Source organism: Triticum dicoccoides, chromosome 5A (genome assembly GCF_002162155.2).
Source record: "Triticum dicoccoides isolate Atlit2015 ecotype Zavitan chromosome 5A, WEW_v2.0, whole genome shotgun sequence".
In the NCBI taxonomy this organism is placed as follows: domain Eukaryota; kingdom Viridiplantae; phylum Streptophyta; class Magnoliopsida; order Poales; family Poaceae; genus Triticum; species Triticum dicoccoides.
Window position 1 is genome coordinate 371,819,110 of NC_041388.1, and position 13,846 is coordinate 371,832,955.

Here is a 13,846-nt window from a genome sequence, read left to right on the forward strand (position 1 = left end):
CTCCTCGAAAGTGAATATATGGAGTCCAAGTTGAGGTCGGCAGAGCGTCAGGGGTCCCATGAGGCAGGGGGCGCGCCCCCACCCTCGTGGACAGGTGGGGCACCCCCTGACGTGGATCTTCCTTCCAATAATTATTATATATTCCCAAATAATGCTCCGTTGATTTTCAGGTCATTCAAAGAACTTTTATTTCTGCACAAAAATAACACTATGGCAATTCTGCTGAAAACAACGTCAATCCGGGTTAGTTCCATTCAAATCATGCAAGTTAGAGTCCAAAACAAGGGCAAAAGTGTTTGGAAAAATAGATACGACGGAGACGTATCACTTGACAACGGTCAAAATTATCCTTAGAAGACTAAGGAGGTGTTTCTCGGTTATGGAGGTGATAAAGAGTTCGTCGTAAAGAGTTACGCCGATGCAATCTTTTACACCGATCTGGATGACTCTAATCTCGATCTAGATACATATTGAAAGTGGGAGCGATTAGCTAGAGTAGCTCTGTCCAGAGCATTGTAGACATAAAAAATTTGCAAAATACATACGACTTTGAATGTGGCAGACCCGTTGACTAAACTTCACTCACAAGCAAAACATGATCACTCTTTGGGTGTTAATCACATAGCGATGTGAACTAGATTATTGACTCTAGTAAACCCTTTGAGTATTAGTCACATGGAGATGTGAACTAATCACATAAATATGTGAACTACTAGTGTTAAATCACATGGCGATGTGAACTAGATTATTGACTCTAGTGCAAGTGGGAGACTGAAGGAAATATGCCCTAGAGGCAATAATAAAGTTGTTATTTATATTTCCTTATATCATGATAAATGTTTATTATTCATGCTAGAATTCTATTAACCGGAAACTTAGTACATGTGTGAATACATAGACAAAACATAGTGTTCCTAGTATGCCTCTACTTGACTAGCTCGTTAATCAAAGATGGTTAAGTTTCCTGACCATAGACATGTGTCATCATTTGATGAACGGGATCACATCCTTAGAGAATGATGTGATGGACAAGACCCATCCGTTAGCTTAGCATAAATGATCGTTTAGTTTTATTGCTATTGCTTTCATCATGACTTATACGTGTTCCTCTGACTATGAGATTATGCAACTCCCGAATACCACAGGAACACCTTGTGTGCTATCAAACGTCACAACGTAACTGGCTGATTATAAAGATGCTCTACAGGTGTCTCTGATGGTGTTTGTTGAGTTGGCATAGATCAAGATTAGGATTTGTCACTCCGATTGTCGGAGAGGTATCTCTGGGCCCTCTCGGTAATGCACATCACTATAAGCCTTGCAAGCAATGTGACTAATGAGTTAGTTGCGGGATGTTGCATTACGGAACGAGTAAAGAGACTTGCCGGTAACGAGATTGAACTAGGTATGATGATACCGACGATCGAATCTCGGGCAAGTAACATACCGATGACAAAGGGAACAACGTATGTTGTTATGCGGTTTGACTGATAAAGATCTTTGTAGAATATGTACGAGCCAATATGAGCATCTAGGTCCGCTATTGGTTATTGACCGGAGATGTGTCTCGGTCATGTCTACATAGTTCTCAAACCCGTGGGGTCCACACGCTTAACGTTCGATGACGATTTGTATTATGAGTTATGTGATTTGATGTACCGAAGGTTGTTCGGAGTCCCGGACACCCCAAAGGCACACAAGATTTGTCTTAGCCGTGTGCGGTGCCCCCCTTCACAGTTACACACCTCGGTCATATCATCGTAGTGCTTAGGCAAAGCCCTGCGCCAGTAACTTCATCATCACTGTCGACACGTCATCGTGATGACAGAACTCTCCTTTGGCCTCAACTGGATCAAGAGCCCGAGGGACGTCATCGAGCTGAACGTGTGTTGAACGCAGAGGTGTCGTATGTTCGGTACTTGGATCTATTGGATCGCGAAGACGTCCGACTACATCAACCGCGTTACTAAACGCTTCCGGTTTCGGTCTACGAGCGTACGTAGACACACTCACCCCTCTCGTTGCTATGCATCTCCTAGATAGATCTTGCGTGATCGTAGGTAAATTTTTTGAAATATTGCATTCCCCAACACAAACACCAACCCTGCACCCAACACAATAAAGGGGTTGTCAATCCCTTAATGGTTATTTGCAACGTGAGATCTGATAGAGATGGATAAACGGTAAAGTAATATTTTTGGTATTTTTGGTTTATGGAACGGAAAGTAAGAGATTGCAAAAGAAAGTAAATAGGAAACTATAATTGTAGATCGGAAACTTATATGATGGAAAATAGACCCGGGGGCCATATGTTTCACTAGAGGCTTATCTCAAGAAAGGAATTATTATGGTGGGTGAACAAATTATTGCCGAGCAATTGATAGAAAAGCGTAAAGTTATGACGATATCTAAGGCAATGATCATGAATATAGGTATCACGTCCGTGTCAAGTGGACCGAAATGATTCTGCATCTACTACTATTACTCCACACATCGACCGACTCCTGCCTGCATCTAGAGTATTAAGTTCATAAGAACAGAGTAACACATTAAGTAAGATGACACGATGTAGTGGAATTAACTCAAGAAATATGATGAAAACCCCATCTTGTTATCCTCGATGGCAACAATACAATACGTGTCGGTTCCCCTTCTGTCACTAGGAACCCAAAGCTAAGCACTTCTTCCATTGCAAGAAAAACCAATCTAGTTGGACAAACCAAATCGATAGTTCGAAGAGACTTGCAAAGATATCAAATCATGCATATAAGAATTCAGAGGAGGTTCAAATAATATTCATAGATAAGCTGATCATAAATCCACAATTCACCGGATCTCGGCAAACACACCGCAAAAGAGTATTACATCGAATAGATCTCCAAGAACATCGAGGAGAACATGATATTGAGAATCAAAGAGCGAGAAAAAGCCATCTAGCTACTAGCTATGGACCCGTAGGTCCGTGGTAAACTACTCACGCTTCATCAGAGAGGCAATGTTGTTAATGTAGAAGCCCTCCGTGATCGAATCCCCCTCTGGCAGGATGCCGGAAAAGGCCCCAAGATGGGATCTCACGGGTACAGAAGGTTGCGGCGGTGAAAAAGTGGTTTCGTGGCTCCCCTGGAAGTTTTTGAGATAATAAGAGTATATATAGGAGGAAGGTCTAGGTCAGGAGGCCACCGAGGGGCCCACAAGGTTGGGGGGCACGCCCTCCACCATTTTGGCCGCCTCGTGGCTCTTCTGACTTGCACTCCAAGTCTCCTGGGTGTCTAGGTCATCGCGAAAGTTTTATTCCGTTTGAACTCCATTTGGTATTCCTTTTCTGCGAAACTCTAAAACAAGGAAAAAAAACAGAAATTGACACTGGGCTCTAGGTTAATAGGTTGGTCCTAAAAACCATATAAAATAGCATATTAATGCATATAAAACATCCAAAACAGATAATATAATAGCATGAAACAAATCAAAAATTATAGATACGTTGGAGACGTATCATTGCTGCGCGATAGGCGAAGACATGCAGAGTTGCGGAGGAGTGCAGGTGCGACTGGGGACCGGGGGGTGGCGGGCGGGGGTGTGAGGGTTTTGTGACGTGGGGGTGGTGAGAGTTTTCTTTTTCTTTTTGAATTGGGTGGTGAGGGTTTTCTGTCCCATAATGCGTTTTGGAGGCAATGGTTTGGTAGACCTAGCCGTGTGTGATTAACTTCACTTCGGTGTGAGGGTGATACAGACTAGCGTTCGATCTGTATACATACTACGGTGCAGACGTGCGATTTATGGGGATGCGTTCTGGCCAATTAGAACACACGTGTCACGGCACAATGAAAATCATTGCACACGGTTTCCACTCTGGGAAAATCACCAAGTTTCAGGGTGGGTCCACATTTTCTTCATTGGTTGATCGTGAAATTTTTACCCATGCTAAATATCCACCCTAATATGCACCATACGTGTTCAGTTTTTTTGCCAAGCCCTCCACACGTAGCTGTGTGTGTTGTGGTAAACGGTTGCTAGTATAAAATTACGTGGGAAGACCAAAAATAACATAGACGATTCGCGCTAATGAGCTATGTGTGATGTGGGCAATCATATGTTGGTCTAAGAGAAGCATAAAATTCCATCAACCAAACTAATTACATACTCATCCCACACCTAGATATAAGCATACTCAGGCATAGATAATAAAGTACACAAGCATAATTCAACCATAGTTCAACCTATAATAAGCATACTCAAGCACAGTTATAATTAAAATACTACTCCATCCGTTCCTAAATGTAAGTCTTTGTAAAGATTTCACTATGAACAACATACGAATGTATCTAGATGCATTTAGGGTATAGATTCACTCATTTTGCTCCGTATGTGGTCCATAGTGCAATCTCTCCAAAGACTTATATTTAGGAATGGAGGGAGTATATAACTAGGGTACTTCTGAACATAACCATTGTTCAATCGCACATCTCGTCTGCCGGCAGGCCATCTCTGAGAGGAAATGGTATGTTTTGTATGAAACCAGAGGTTAGTTTTGTGTTTATTTGAAGTGTCTGCTTCTTGATATACTTATGGAAGATGAACTAAAACTGTTTTGAGACAACTGCTCTATAGGCAGTGAGGAAATTATTAGTAGCAAATCAATCCCTTTTATTAATGTGCTGTTCCCATCCCATGAAATGTACTCCAACAATCCCCTTATCCATTTTTGGACAGCACAGAAATCAGGAGCCAGAATTCTTCCAGCCTATGCAACACTTCCATCGATCTCCCCCGCCGACGCCGATCACGCCGCCGGCACGGCCACGTACGAATTCTACTCGCCCATGCATCGGTGCTACATCCCCCACGTATACGATATCGGGCTCCGCACGTCCTGCTCCCCGCTGCTCCACGTCAGCCACCCGAACGCGGCGTCCATGGGGCCGCCCTCCGCCGTCGACTTGAACGCGACGGTGTACCTGAGCTTGTCCCCGGCCTTCTTGAACACGAGCCTGGCCGGCTTCACGGACACCACGATGCTGGGCGGGCCGGTGACCTTGGCCGCGTACACCGACCCGGCGGCGCCGACGTTGGTCAGCTCGCGGTGGTACTTGACGGTGGTGCGCGACTTGCGGAGGCCGAAGACGACGGAGAAGGACGGGTAGTTGAGGTCGCCGGGGCTGGACAGCTTCCGCTGGCACGTCGCGTTTGGCGCCCCCGTGATGGCCTGGACCTGCCGGGGCGAGGCGCCGCCGACGGTGCAGAGGAAGGCGACGTAGTCGTCGATGGACGTGTCGTAGACGAGGCCCGGGGAGAGGGCCTTGACGGGGTCGACGTGGCCGGAGCCGAAGGCCCATGGCGTGGCCGTGGCCGTGGCGTTGGCGCCGGCCGCGTCGAGGAGGGGCGATCCGGTGTTGTCGACGGTGTAGGCGGTGGTCATGAGCGCCGACTTGATGGCGCTGGGGCTCCAGTCCGGGTGCGCCGCCTTCACGAACGCCGCGAGCCCGCTGATGTGCGGGCACGACATGGATGTCCCTGCATCACCATAGACCGAATTATTTCTGCATCAAGGTTCAGTGTAGGAGAAAGAGACCAAGCGCATGCCCTAAAGCCTGTCATTACTATGATGGCATTTCGATGCGTGCGAACTGCAGCTAAAGCTAACAGCATCATGGCTAGCACCTAAAGACGACCATAGCGATTGCACGCTCGCATGGCTGCTACGGCTACCCGTAAAGTCTAGGGTTTTAGGACCATATTTTCAAGAAAGACGTGTCGGTCAGTACAATCCTCGAGAGTTTTTGTACAGAAGAAGCAAAGCGTGCGCTCACCTGACAAGATGTTGAACGCCGGCCGCCGCTCGTCGATGGTCAGCCCAGTCGGCCCGACGGACCCCGTCCACCCGGCCAGGATGTTCACCCCCGGTCCGATCACGTCCGGCTTCAGCAGCTGCGCCACCTGCCTGTTCGGCCCACGGGAGCTAAACGCGGCCACCACCGGCGCCGGGTGCACGTCCACAGCGGTGCCGGCGAAGCTCAACGCCACCTCCGCGCCGGCGTCCGACTCCACGTACGCCCTTATGGCGTCGCCGCTCTTGGCGCCGACGGCCACGGCGGGGAGCAGGTGGCTGTCCGCCACGACCTCCTCGCCGCTCTGTGCGGTGTTCGCGAGCACCATCCCGACGCCGCCCGCCAGCTTCACCACCTGCCCCTTCTCCACCCGCGAGTTCCCGCCCCGGTCGCACAGGACCACCTTGCCCTTCACCGCCGACGCGTCCAGCGTGCCCGACATGCAGAGCTTGCTCGCGTTGCTGCCCGGGCGGATGCCTTTGTTGTACACCAGGGGGAACTTGTCGTCACCCAGCCCATCGCCCGAGTAGAGCGACATGCCGGCATGGGTCTCGCCATTGCCGAGCTTCGCGTACGCCGGGAAGTTCCGGTCGAGCGTGCCGGCTCCGACGGTGATGATCCACGGGGCAGTGTTCACCAGCGACGACGGCGCCGGCCCGCTGTTCCCCGCGGAGCACGCGACGACGATGCCGCGGCGGGTGGCCGCCAGCGCGCCGACGGCGATGGGGTCGCGGGAGAGCGGATACGAGCCGCCTCCCAGCGACAGCGAGAGCACGTCGACCCCGTCCTCGATGGCCTGCTCCATGCCCGCGAGTATGTCCGAGCTGAAGCATCCCTGCCTCCAGCACACCTTGTACGCCGCGACGCGCGCCCCGGGCGCCATGCCCCGAGCCGTGCCGTGGGCGTAACCGAGGAGGCTCGCGTCGGCCACCACGGCCCCCGCCGCCGTGGACGCCGTGTGGGTGCCGTGCCCGTCGTGGTCCCTCGGCGACGAGAGCTCGGTGGTCCCATGGGAGGAGCCGTTCCTGCCGCCCGCCCCGAAGCCCCGGAAGAAGCCGCGCGCGCCGATGAGCTTCCGGTTGCACATCGAGGAGGGGAAGTCGGTGGCATTGGTCTCGCAGCTCCCGCGCCACCGCGATGGCACGGGGCCCAGGCCGGCATCGGCGAAGCTGGGGCTCTCGGGCCAAACACCAGTGTCGAGCACCCCGACGATGACGTCGGAGCTCCCGCCGTCCGCGCTAGGAGCCGGAGCGCTGTACGGCGGGAGGTGGAGGAACGAAGGTGAGCGCGTGGTGTGGAGCGGGTGCAGGACATCCTCGTGGACCGACGCGACGGCGGGGTGGCCGCGGAGCTCGGTCACGTGTGACGGGAGGAGGCGCGCGGCGAAGGCAGACGGCGCGGCCGTGGTGTAGGAGTAGAGGAGGTGGCTTTCAGGGTCCACGGAGAGCGCGTCGAGGTGCGCGTGGTGCCAGTGGAGGTGCGTGGCGTACGGCGACGGCTTGAGCGCGGGGTTCAGGTACACAATGTAGGTCGCCGCGCCTTCATCCCCGCCGGACGCAAGCGCGGACGAGGCGGCGAGGCAGAAGAGGAGGACGAGGAGGAGACGGGGTGGTTGCTGCATGGCGCGTTCGGCCCTCCCTCGCAGCGTACGTGGGGGAGTGGGAGTGGGAGTGGAGGGAGTGGTGCGTGTGGCAACAATCCGTCGAGGCGCTCGATTCAAATATAGAGCCAGCAGGCCGCCTACGAACTTCCCGCTAATGGAAGATGTTGATTTCTCCGTGCAGCACACATGAACAACGATCGCCGTAAACCTAATTCTTCTGTACGCCATTACTAGTAGTGAAAGCAAAGAAAAATCCACATGTCACGGAATCAGCAATCAGTGTCAGCACCGAAAATGTCTGCAGTACGTGTGGCGTTCCTGGCCTGCACACATGGAATTCCGTTGGTGTCAGCGTCAAGCTTTCCCGCAGTGCGCGCCGACTGCACGTCGCGAGGATTGCACGACGAATAGTGTGGCAGTACTGCGGTGGGGGGGCACAAAAGCGCACCGATCGATCGGGCTGGCATCAAGCACAGCCCGGCCGGCAGTGCATGATGCGTGTCTGCGTCCGGCCTCCGCGCCCATTATGCCGCCGGTCGACCGGCCCCGTCTTTCCAAGCGGCGCACTCCATGGCCGTGCACGTACGCGCCCGCCCCGGGCCGCAGTGCGTGCCGTGCCGCTGGTGGGGCGGAGGCTGTGTCTGTGTGCGTTCATGGGGCGCACCGGCCGCGCGAGCGAGCACGCGCGGTGGGCGAGAGCGGGCTCGATGATCGCGCGTGGCCGGTGCGTGCCACTGTGATCCGATCCGGCGATCGCGTGCCTTTCGACCGCGCCCCTTTCTAATACTGCGTCGCCCATGCCTCCACTTTCTCGGGCGGAGCAACGCCGTGCGCCGTGTGGCTCCACGCTTTCACGACTTCGCCGTGGCGGCTAGCTGGATTCCGTCGAGAAAGCCGGTGAAAGTCGTCGACGCACTTCCTCTGCCGTCCGGTCCTCTGAATCAATAGTCGACAGCTTGTGGAAGCGAAATCACTTGTCAGTGTTTCCTCTTGATCTGAACGAGCAAGGGGTCCTGTTGAGATCGTGGCTTAGTAACTTTGTTGTCACTTTGTACGTGCCATGCCACTTGACTTTGCAAGGTAAGAGGACTCCACAGTCCAGAGGAAGGCCTACCACTATCTTTTTTTGAAACAGGCGCAAAAGTTTTGCCTCATCGATTATTAAGAAGAGAATTACTTGGTTAATTATGAAAAACCGGCTGAAAACAAACACAAATAGGCCACCGAGGAACTACTCACGTGGCATGAAACCCCACAATGCCTGGCACTATAATGTGAAGCTAGCGCAGTGGCCTTTCCAGTTTCGAGTAGTGGACGAAAAATACGAAGCTTGCACTTTAAACGCAGCTTCTGCGGATCTGATTTACTGTATAAGAGGGGGCACCAGATCTGTCACAGCACTAGCTTAGATTCGCACCATGCTGACCAGAAGAGATGAGATAACTGGCAGAATGCGCACTCTTCTAGTTGGAAAATGCTTGTTTGCACGTACAAGTGGTTTGACCCTCTAGTCGTTCCAGTCATGGCCCATGACAATCAACAAATGATAATCCAAATGCGCGTGCAGCTCCCTGACTATGCTTGGAGGTTACATAACAATAATTTAGCCGACACCATGTGATATAGACAAGACAGGGAATGTTTCCTACAACACTTCCATGTATGATTTCGGAAGAAGAAAAAAAAATCCATGTATTTATTTATAATGGTAATAAGAAGATGAGGGGGGAGAAAGACGAAGTCAATTAAACGAACCTGAAGTTAACTTATTTAACACATACAGCAAAGGTAAATCGTTCGCAAAATAGGACCGCACTTTCCTTAGCACGAATGCATCTACTATACCCGGTCTACAACAAGGTCTATATGAGTATGTGTCTCATCTCATCTTTAGTCTATGTGTGTAAAAAATCTATCTAAGCTTATTCTTAATTAATCGATGAGGCAAAAAAATTACCGCCGCTTCGGAAAGAAAAGAAAAACGTATGCGTCCTGCAAGTGTTACCCGTGAACTAGCTCGAGATAGCAAAACACCAATGCAGTTCGGACACAGACACTCTGTAGTGATTGAACACCATTACGCCGTAGTCGCTGTTAGAAGGGAGATAGAGAGGAAGATTGGTGAAATAATTCGTTGTATTGCTTGAGCCTCGTGGGCATATATATAGGAGTACATGATCTACTTGGAGTACAAGGCAAGCCAGAATATTTCCTAGTCTAACCTATGTTTCCTAATACAATCACGTTACTCAACAGTCGCACCGCAGCTGCGCATTGGCATGGGTGGAGCTGTGAGCTGGTCACCCCATCGAATGATTCAGTTGCATTATTGCTTATCAAGATGCAAGAGATAGCTTCTTTCAGATGCCACACCTCATAGCAAAGAAGAAAATAACATGCCACGTCAGACATGATCATGATATCAGACAGTGTTAGCCTCACCCCGCCCGAAATGGTATCCGTCCATAGTTTCATACTTAACTTAATGTTAAGTGCCTGTGATAATTGCCGGCCTGATGGCTGAAGCACTAATTGCTGCTGCTTGATTACAAGTGAGAACCGGGGACTGTATTAGAGGACGGTTGACACTTTGGCATTCTTTGATAGATATGCAATAGTGGCATGCTAAATTCGTATCCATCATCAAGAAGTTTTTAACAAGCTGCTAACTGCTACTCCATCTTAGGCCCTGTTTGGTTTACAAGTCCTAGGACTTTTTTTAGTCCCAACTTATAAGTCCCAAGTCCCTAAAAAGTCCCTACATGTTTGGTTCCTGAGACTTATAAGTCTATAAGACCATATTACAACTATAAGTCCCTAAAAGTCCCTCCTTGAGAGTCTTATTTCATAAGTCCCAAATGACCACTTTAAGTCCCTATAAGTCCCTCCTGTTTGGTTTAGATGGGACTTATAGGGACTTATTTAAGTCTCTAGATCAGTAAGTCCCTGGAAACAAACACCCTCTTAGAGTAAGTGCTAACCCAGGAAGGAATGGAATGTTAGGTTGGATGTTCTTTCTTTTTTCTGTGTGCTAATCCAGAAAAAACAAATTTATTTTTACAAGCACCTGTCTAAGCATCTTGCATTGTGCATGGCCTTAGTAGTACGAATGTAGCTCTCATTACTCCTACAAATGTACCTGCGCATGTTTCTGATGTGGATGTGCGTTCTTGTACATCGTCATATAGGCTCAAGACTTTAACTTCAGTTATACATGAGATAATTCGTCCCTGGTACTGTAGATCTGACGCACATCAGCACATGTATGTAATTTCTGTTTATGTTGTGATGTTGCTCATCGCACAGGAGATGACAATCAGGGGTGGCTGCGCTAAAAATGTATGCAAAAACGGCCAAAGCAGTTGCACTTGCCACTTTCCAGGCAACTTTACTGTTGAGTGTTGAGGTCTCGTCAGCTACAAAACCAGCATATCTGTGCATAACTCTGCTTTTCTGGATTTGCGCACTTAAATGTCTGGAAAATGCAGTCCTGGTAACACAGATAAGGACTTACAATTGACCTGCCCGGAGGTCTCTATCTATGCGCTCCGCGTTAAATGTTCCTGGAATCTCCCTGAAGTCTTCATTGAATATGGAGTATGCACTGCATGGAAGATGGAATAATTTCAGAAAGTGGAAAGGGCAAGAGAATGAACTGTAACTTCCCAATACACTTTCCATATCCACAATTTTGTTTATCAGCATGAGCTCCGCAAGATTTAAATAGTACTTCCTCTGTAAACAAATATAAGAGTGTTTAGATCACTACTTTAGTGATCTAAACGCTCTTATATTTCTTTACGGAGGGAGTAGTTTCCATTTTAAGTTTAAAATGTGAATAGCAGTACTTGCGGAATTCAGTTATTCTATTCCTACCCAAAACACGACTACAGTTTGAGAAATGACAGTATGGCTGCTTTATCCGCAGCTCTGCCAAAAAGAAAAGGAGCAGATTTTAATACTAGTCCAGGCAGCTTTTAAATTACTACTGATGTTGACGAAGCATTTATCTATTCTTCACAGCCTATGTAATGAAACTCCTGCAGAACTTTTATCCAACAAGTGAAACCTTTATATGCAATATTGCAAGAATAAAACTATTCAATGGCATAGACCACCATTATGTCGCTAATGTTTATTTGTTCTGAATGAAAAAGCCAACTTTTCACTCCAAACTACACAACAACATCACAGACATAAGGGCATAGATAACATACCTAATATCACCTTGTTGTCGTCTTCCAAGGTTAAGAAGTATGATCAAGAAACCTGTCGCAAGTATCTGGGCAGACAGCAAACAGTAATATCTGTCAATAAGCTGAAAACTAGCACCAAATTGAACATTGCTAATTACTATGGAAACTGTAGCACCATTGCTACACACAGAATCTATACATTGGGCATAAGAAATTGACAAAGGATTACATGTACTCGACTTCTATGGTTGAGTCATGAATTAAAGGTTTATACATGGAAGAGAAAACCACTTGAAGTACGGTAGTAACGCCCTGTTTCTAGTTTTCGAAGCAACATACAGGTATTAACATATTATTCACCTGCCTTAAACTAGACAGAAATTGATATGTATGTTCAAACTGGCTCCAGATATGTTATGCTACATGTACCTCAGCACCATGAAGTGCTCGGATACTGCTAATAATAGTTATTTTATTGGAGAAGAAAATTAAGGAGTTACTTACATATAAAGGTCCGACCTCATACTTTCGAGCAATAGGTGCCAATAGGAACCATAGTGTGATGATAATCCATGCTTTCATAGTGACAGAAAATAGTGCCATCAACAAGATATCTGCAGAAGTGGAATTCACACCACATTGATCATTTGCACTACCATTTTACAGAAAATAAGGGGCGTGTCATATACGTTACCGGGCAATCTCAGTTTTTCTCGAAGAAATATGAAAATCCTTTTCTTCCACCAGGTTGTTGTTTGAGGTATCTTGAACTTCTACAGGATGGACCAATAACTGTTATAAGGAGCATGGATTAAACATACAATATTCAGAAATACTTTGAGGAGACCTTACCAGTTCTTCTTCATCGTCATCGTCATCATCATCATCATCACCGCGGAGATGCTTAGCAGGTGGTTTAGGTGCCACGGCAACTATAAGACTATCTACAGAAATCACGATGTAAAGAAACATAAATAAACGTCCACAAGATATATCAAGTGCGCAAATAAGAACTTGGTGAAACAGCCATTTAGCTGTCCTAATGGGAAATTTTCTTGCACATAAGATGTATGTGATTCCAAAAGTGGATGAACATCACGAACAATCACGGAAAGTATGAAATAGAATGTCCTAGGAACAACAACACAGGCTATGAAGAACGATGCGAGCTTTGCATCTAGCATGACAACTAATAAGACGGGAGAGAGGAGGGTATGTGTGGCTGGTTAGTTTACCCCCGTCGCGGAGCTTGACATGGGTGTCGTCTCCCCACGGGAGAGTCGTCCCCCGGAGGACCAGGCGGAGGCGGTCTTCTGGGAGACGCCGGTCGAGAGCGACGCTGCGGCGCAGATCGGCAACCTACAACGAGACCGATCCCCAATTAATCACGGCGGAGCGAGGCAAGAAGAGGGGGTTGTTCTGGAGGTGTTACGGACCGAGATGAGCGGGGGGAGGCGGATGGTGGTGGGCCTGGACGGACCGACGGCGCGCAGCTTCACCTCTACCGTCGTCTCCGGCTCGTCGCCCGCCGCAGCGGCCATGGTCTTCTCGTGCTCTATTCGGTTCCTCTTTGCGGTTTTTCCCCCTCTCTCTGTCTCTTCCTCGTCTTGGGTGGCCCAACGGCAGAGGCCCAAACAGGCTATCTACGGGCCACGTTATTTTTCGAGCCCCTTCTGGTTTTTCCCGAAATCACTAGGTTGAGGAGTACTCCCTCCGTCCGGAATACTGGTCGTAAAAATGGATATAAATAGATGTATCTAGAACTAAAATACATTTAGATACATCCATTTTTCGGATAAGTATTTTTAAACGGAAGGAGTATTCGTTACAAAGATCACTCCCATCTCCTAGGTTGCGACAAGTGACGCGACATGCGCCATTTATAAACATGAGAGTTTTCCTTTTTATATATCTGTTTATTTAAAATGTTTTATCTCTTAAATCGTGAGTCCGAGAGCTACGCTCCTCCTCCCCTCCACGTCGTCTCCCGCGAGGCGGTCGGAGGCCAACCCCATCCCTCGCCGCCGCTCCCTCCTCCCTCGCCGCCCAGGGGCACGGCCGGGCAAAGCCCGACTGCTACCGGCGGCGGCGGGGCCCCCTTTGTCTCCCCGCTCGGGCGTTTCTGGCGCGGGCTGGAGCCCCGGGCCGGGTCGTGGAGCTGCGGCCAGGCTCCATGGCGGCGCGGTGGGCTGGGGCAGCTCCCTGTCGTCCTTCCCTCCCCC

The 13,846-nt window shown here is 49.2% G+C and overlaps 2 protein-coding genes across 2 annotated transcripts; both read right to left on the bottom strand.

The window, feature by feature from the left end:
* Positions 1-4,620: 4,620 nt before the first annotated feature.
* LOC119301576 (subtilisin-like protease SBT1.8) lies at positions 4,621-7,653 on the bottom strand. The gene is made up of 2 exons (XM_037578569.1): positions 5,808-7,653; positions 4,621-5,511 (listed from the first exon to the last, which is right to left on the bottom strand). Exons 1-2 carry the CDS (start codon positions 7,444-7,446, stop codon positions 4,832-4,834), a joined length of 2,319 nt encoding a protein of 772 aa, XP_037434466.1. The 5' UTR covers positions 7,447-7,653; the 3' UTR covers positions 4,621-4,831.
* A 2,896-nt stretch (positions 7,654-10,549) lies between these two features.
* On the bottom strand, positions 10,550-13,229 carry LOC119301578. Its single transcript, XM_037578570.1, has 7 exons — positions 13,061-13,229; positions 12,860-12,983; positions 12,477-12,568; positions 12,319-12,397; positions 12,129-12,238; positions 11,646-11,710; positions 10,550-11,032 (listed from the first exon to the last, which is right to left on the bottom strand). The coding sequence occupies exons 1-7, from the start codon at positions 13,163-13,165 to the stop codon at positions 10,939-10,941; spliced, it is 669 nt and encodes a 222-aa protein (XP_037434467.1). The 5' UTR covers positions 13,166-13,229; the 3' UTR covers positions 10,550-10,938.
* Positions 13,230-13,846: the final 617 nt, after the last annotated feature.

Bases quoted from the DNA above. Each gene is read 5' to 3' on its own strand.
- LOC119301576 (XM_037578569.1), bottom strand. From the start codon at position 7,446: ATGCAGCAACCACCCCGTCTCCTCCTCGTCCTCCTCTTCTGCCTCGCC. The intron at 5,512-5,807 runs GTGAGCGCACGC...ATGGTGATGCAG, and splicing joins GGCGTTCAACATCTTGTCAG to GGACATCCATGTCGTGCCCG.
- LOC119301578 (XM_037578570.1), bottom strand. From the start codon at position 13,165: ATGGCCGCTGCGGCGGGCGACGAGCCGGAGACGACGGTAGAGGTGAAG. The intron at 12,239-12,318 runs GTAACGTATATG...CCACTTCTGCAG, and splicing joins AGAAAAACTGAGATTGCCCG to ATATCTTGTTGATGGCACTA. The intron at 11,033-11,645 runs GTATGTTATCTA...TCTTCCATGCAG, and splicing joins CGACAACAAGGTGATATTAG to TGCATACTCCATATTCAATG.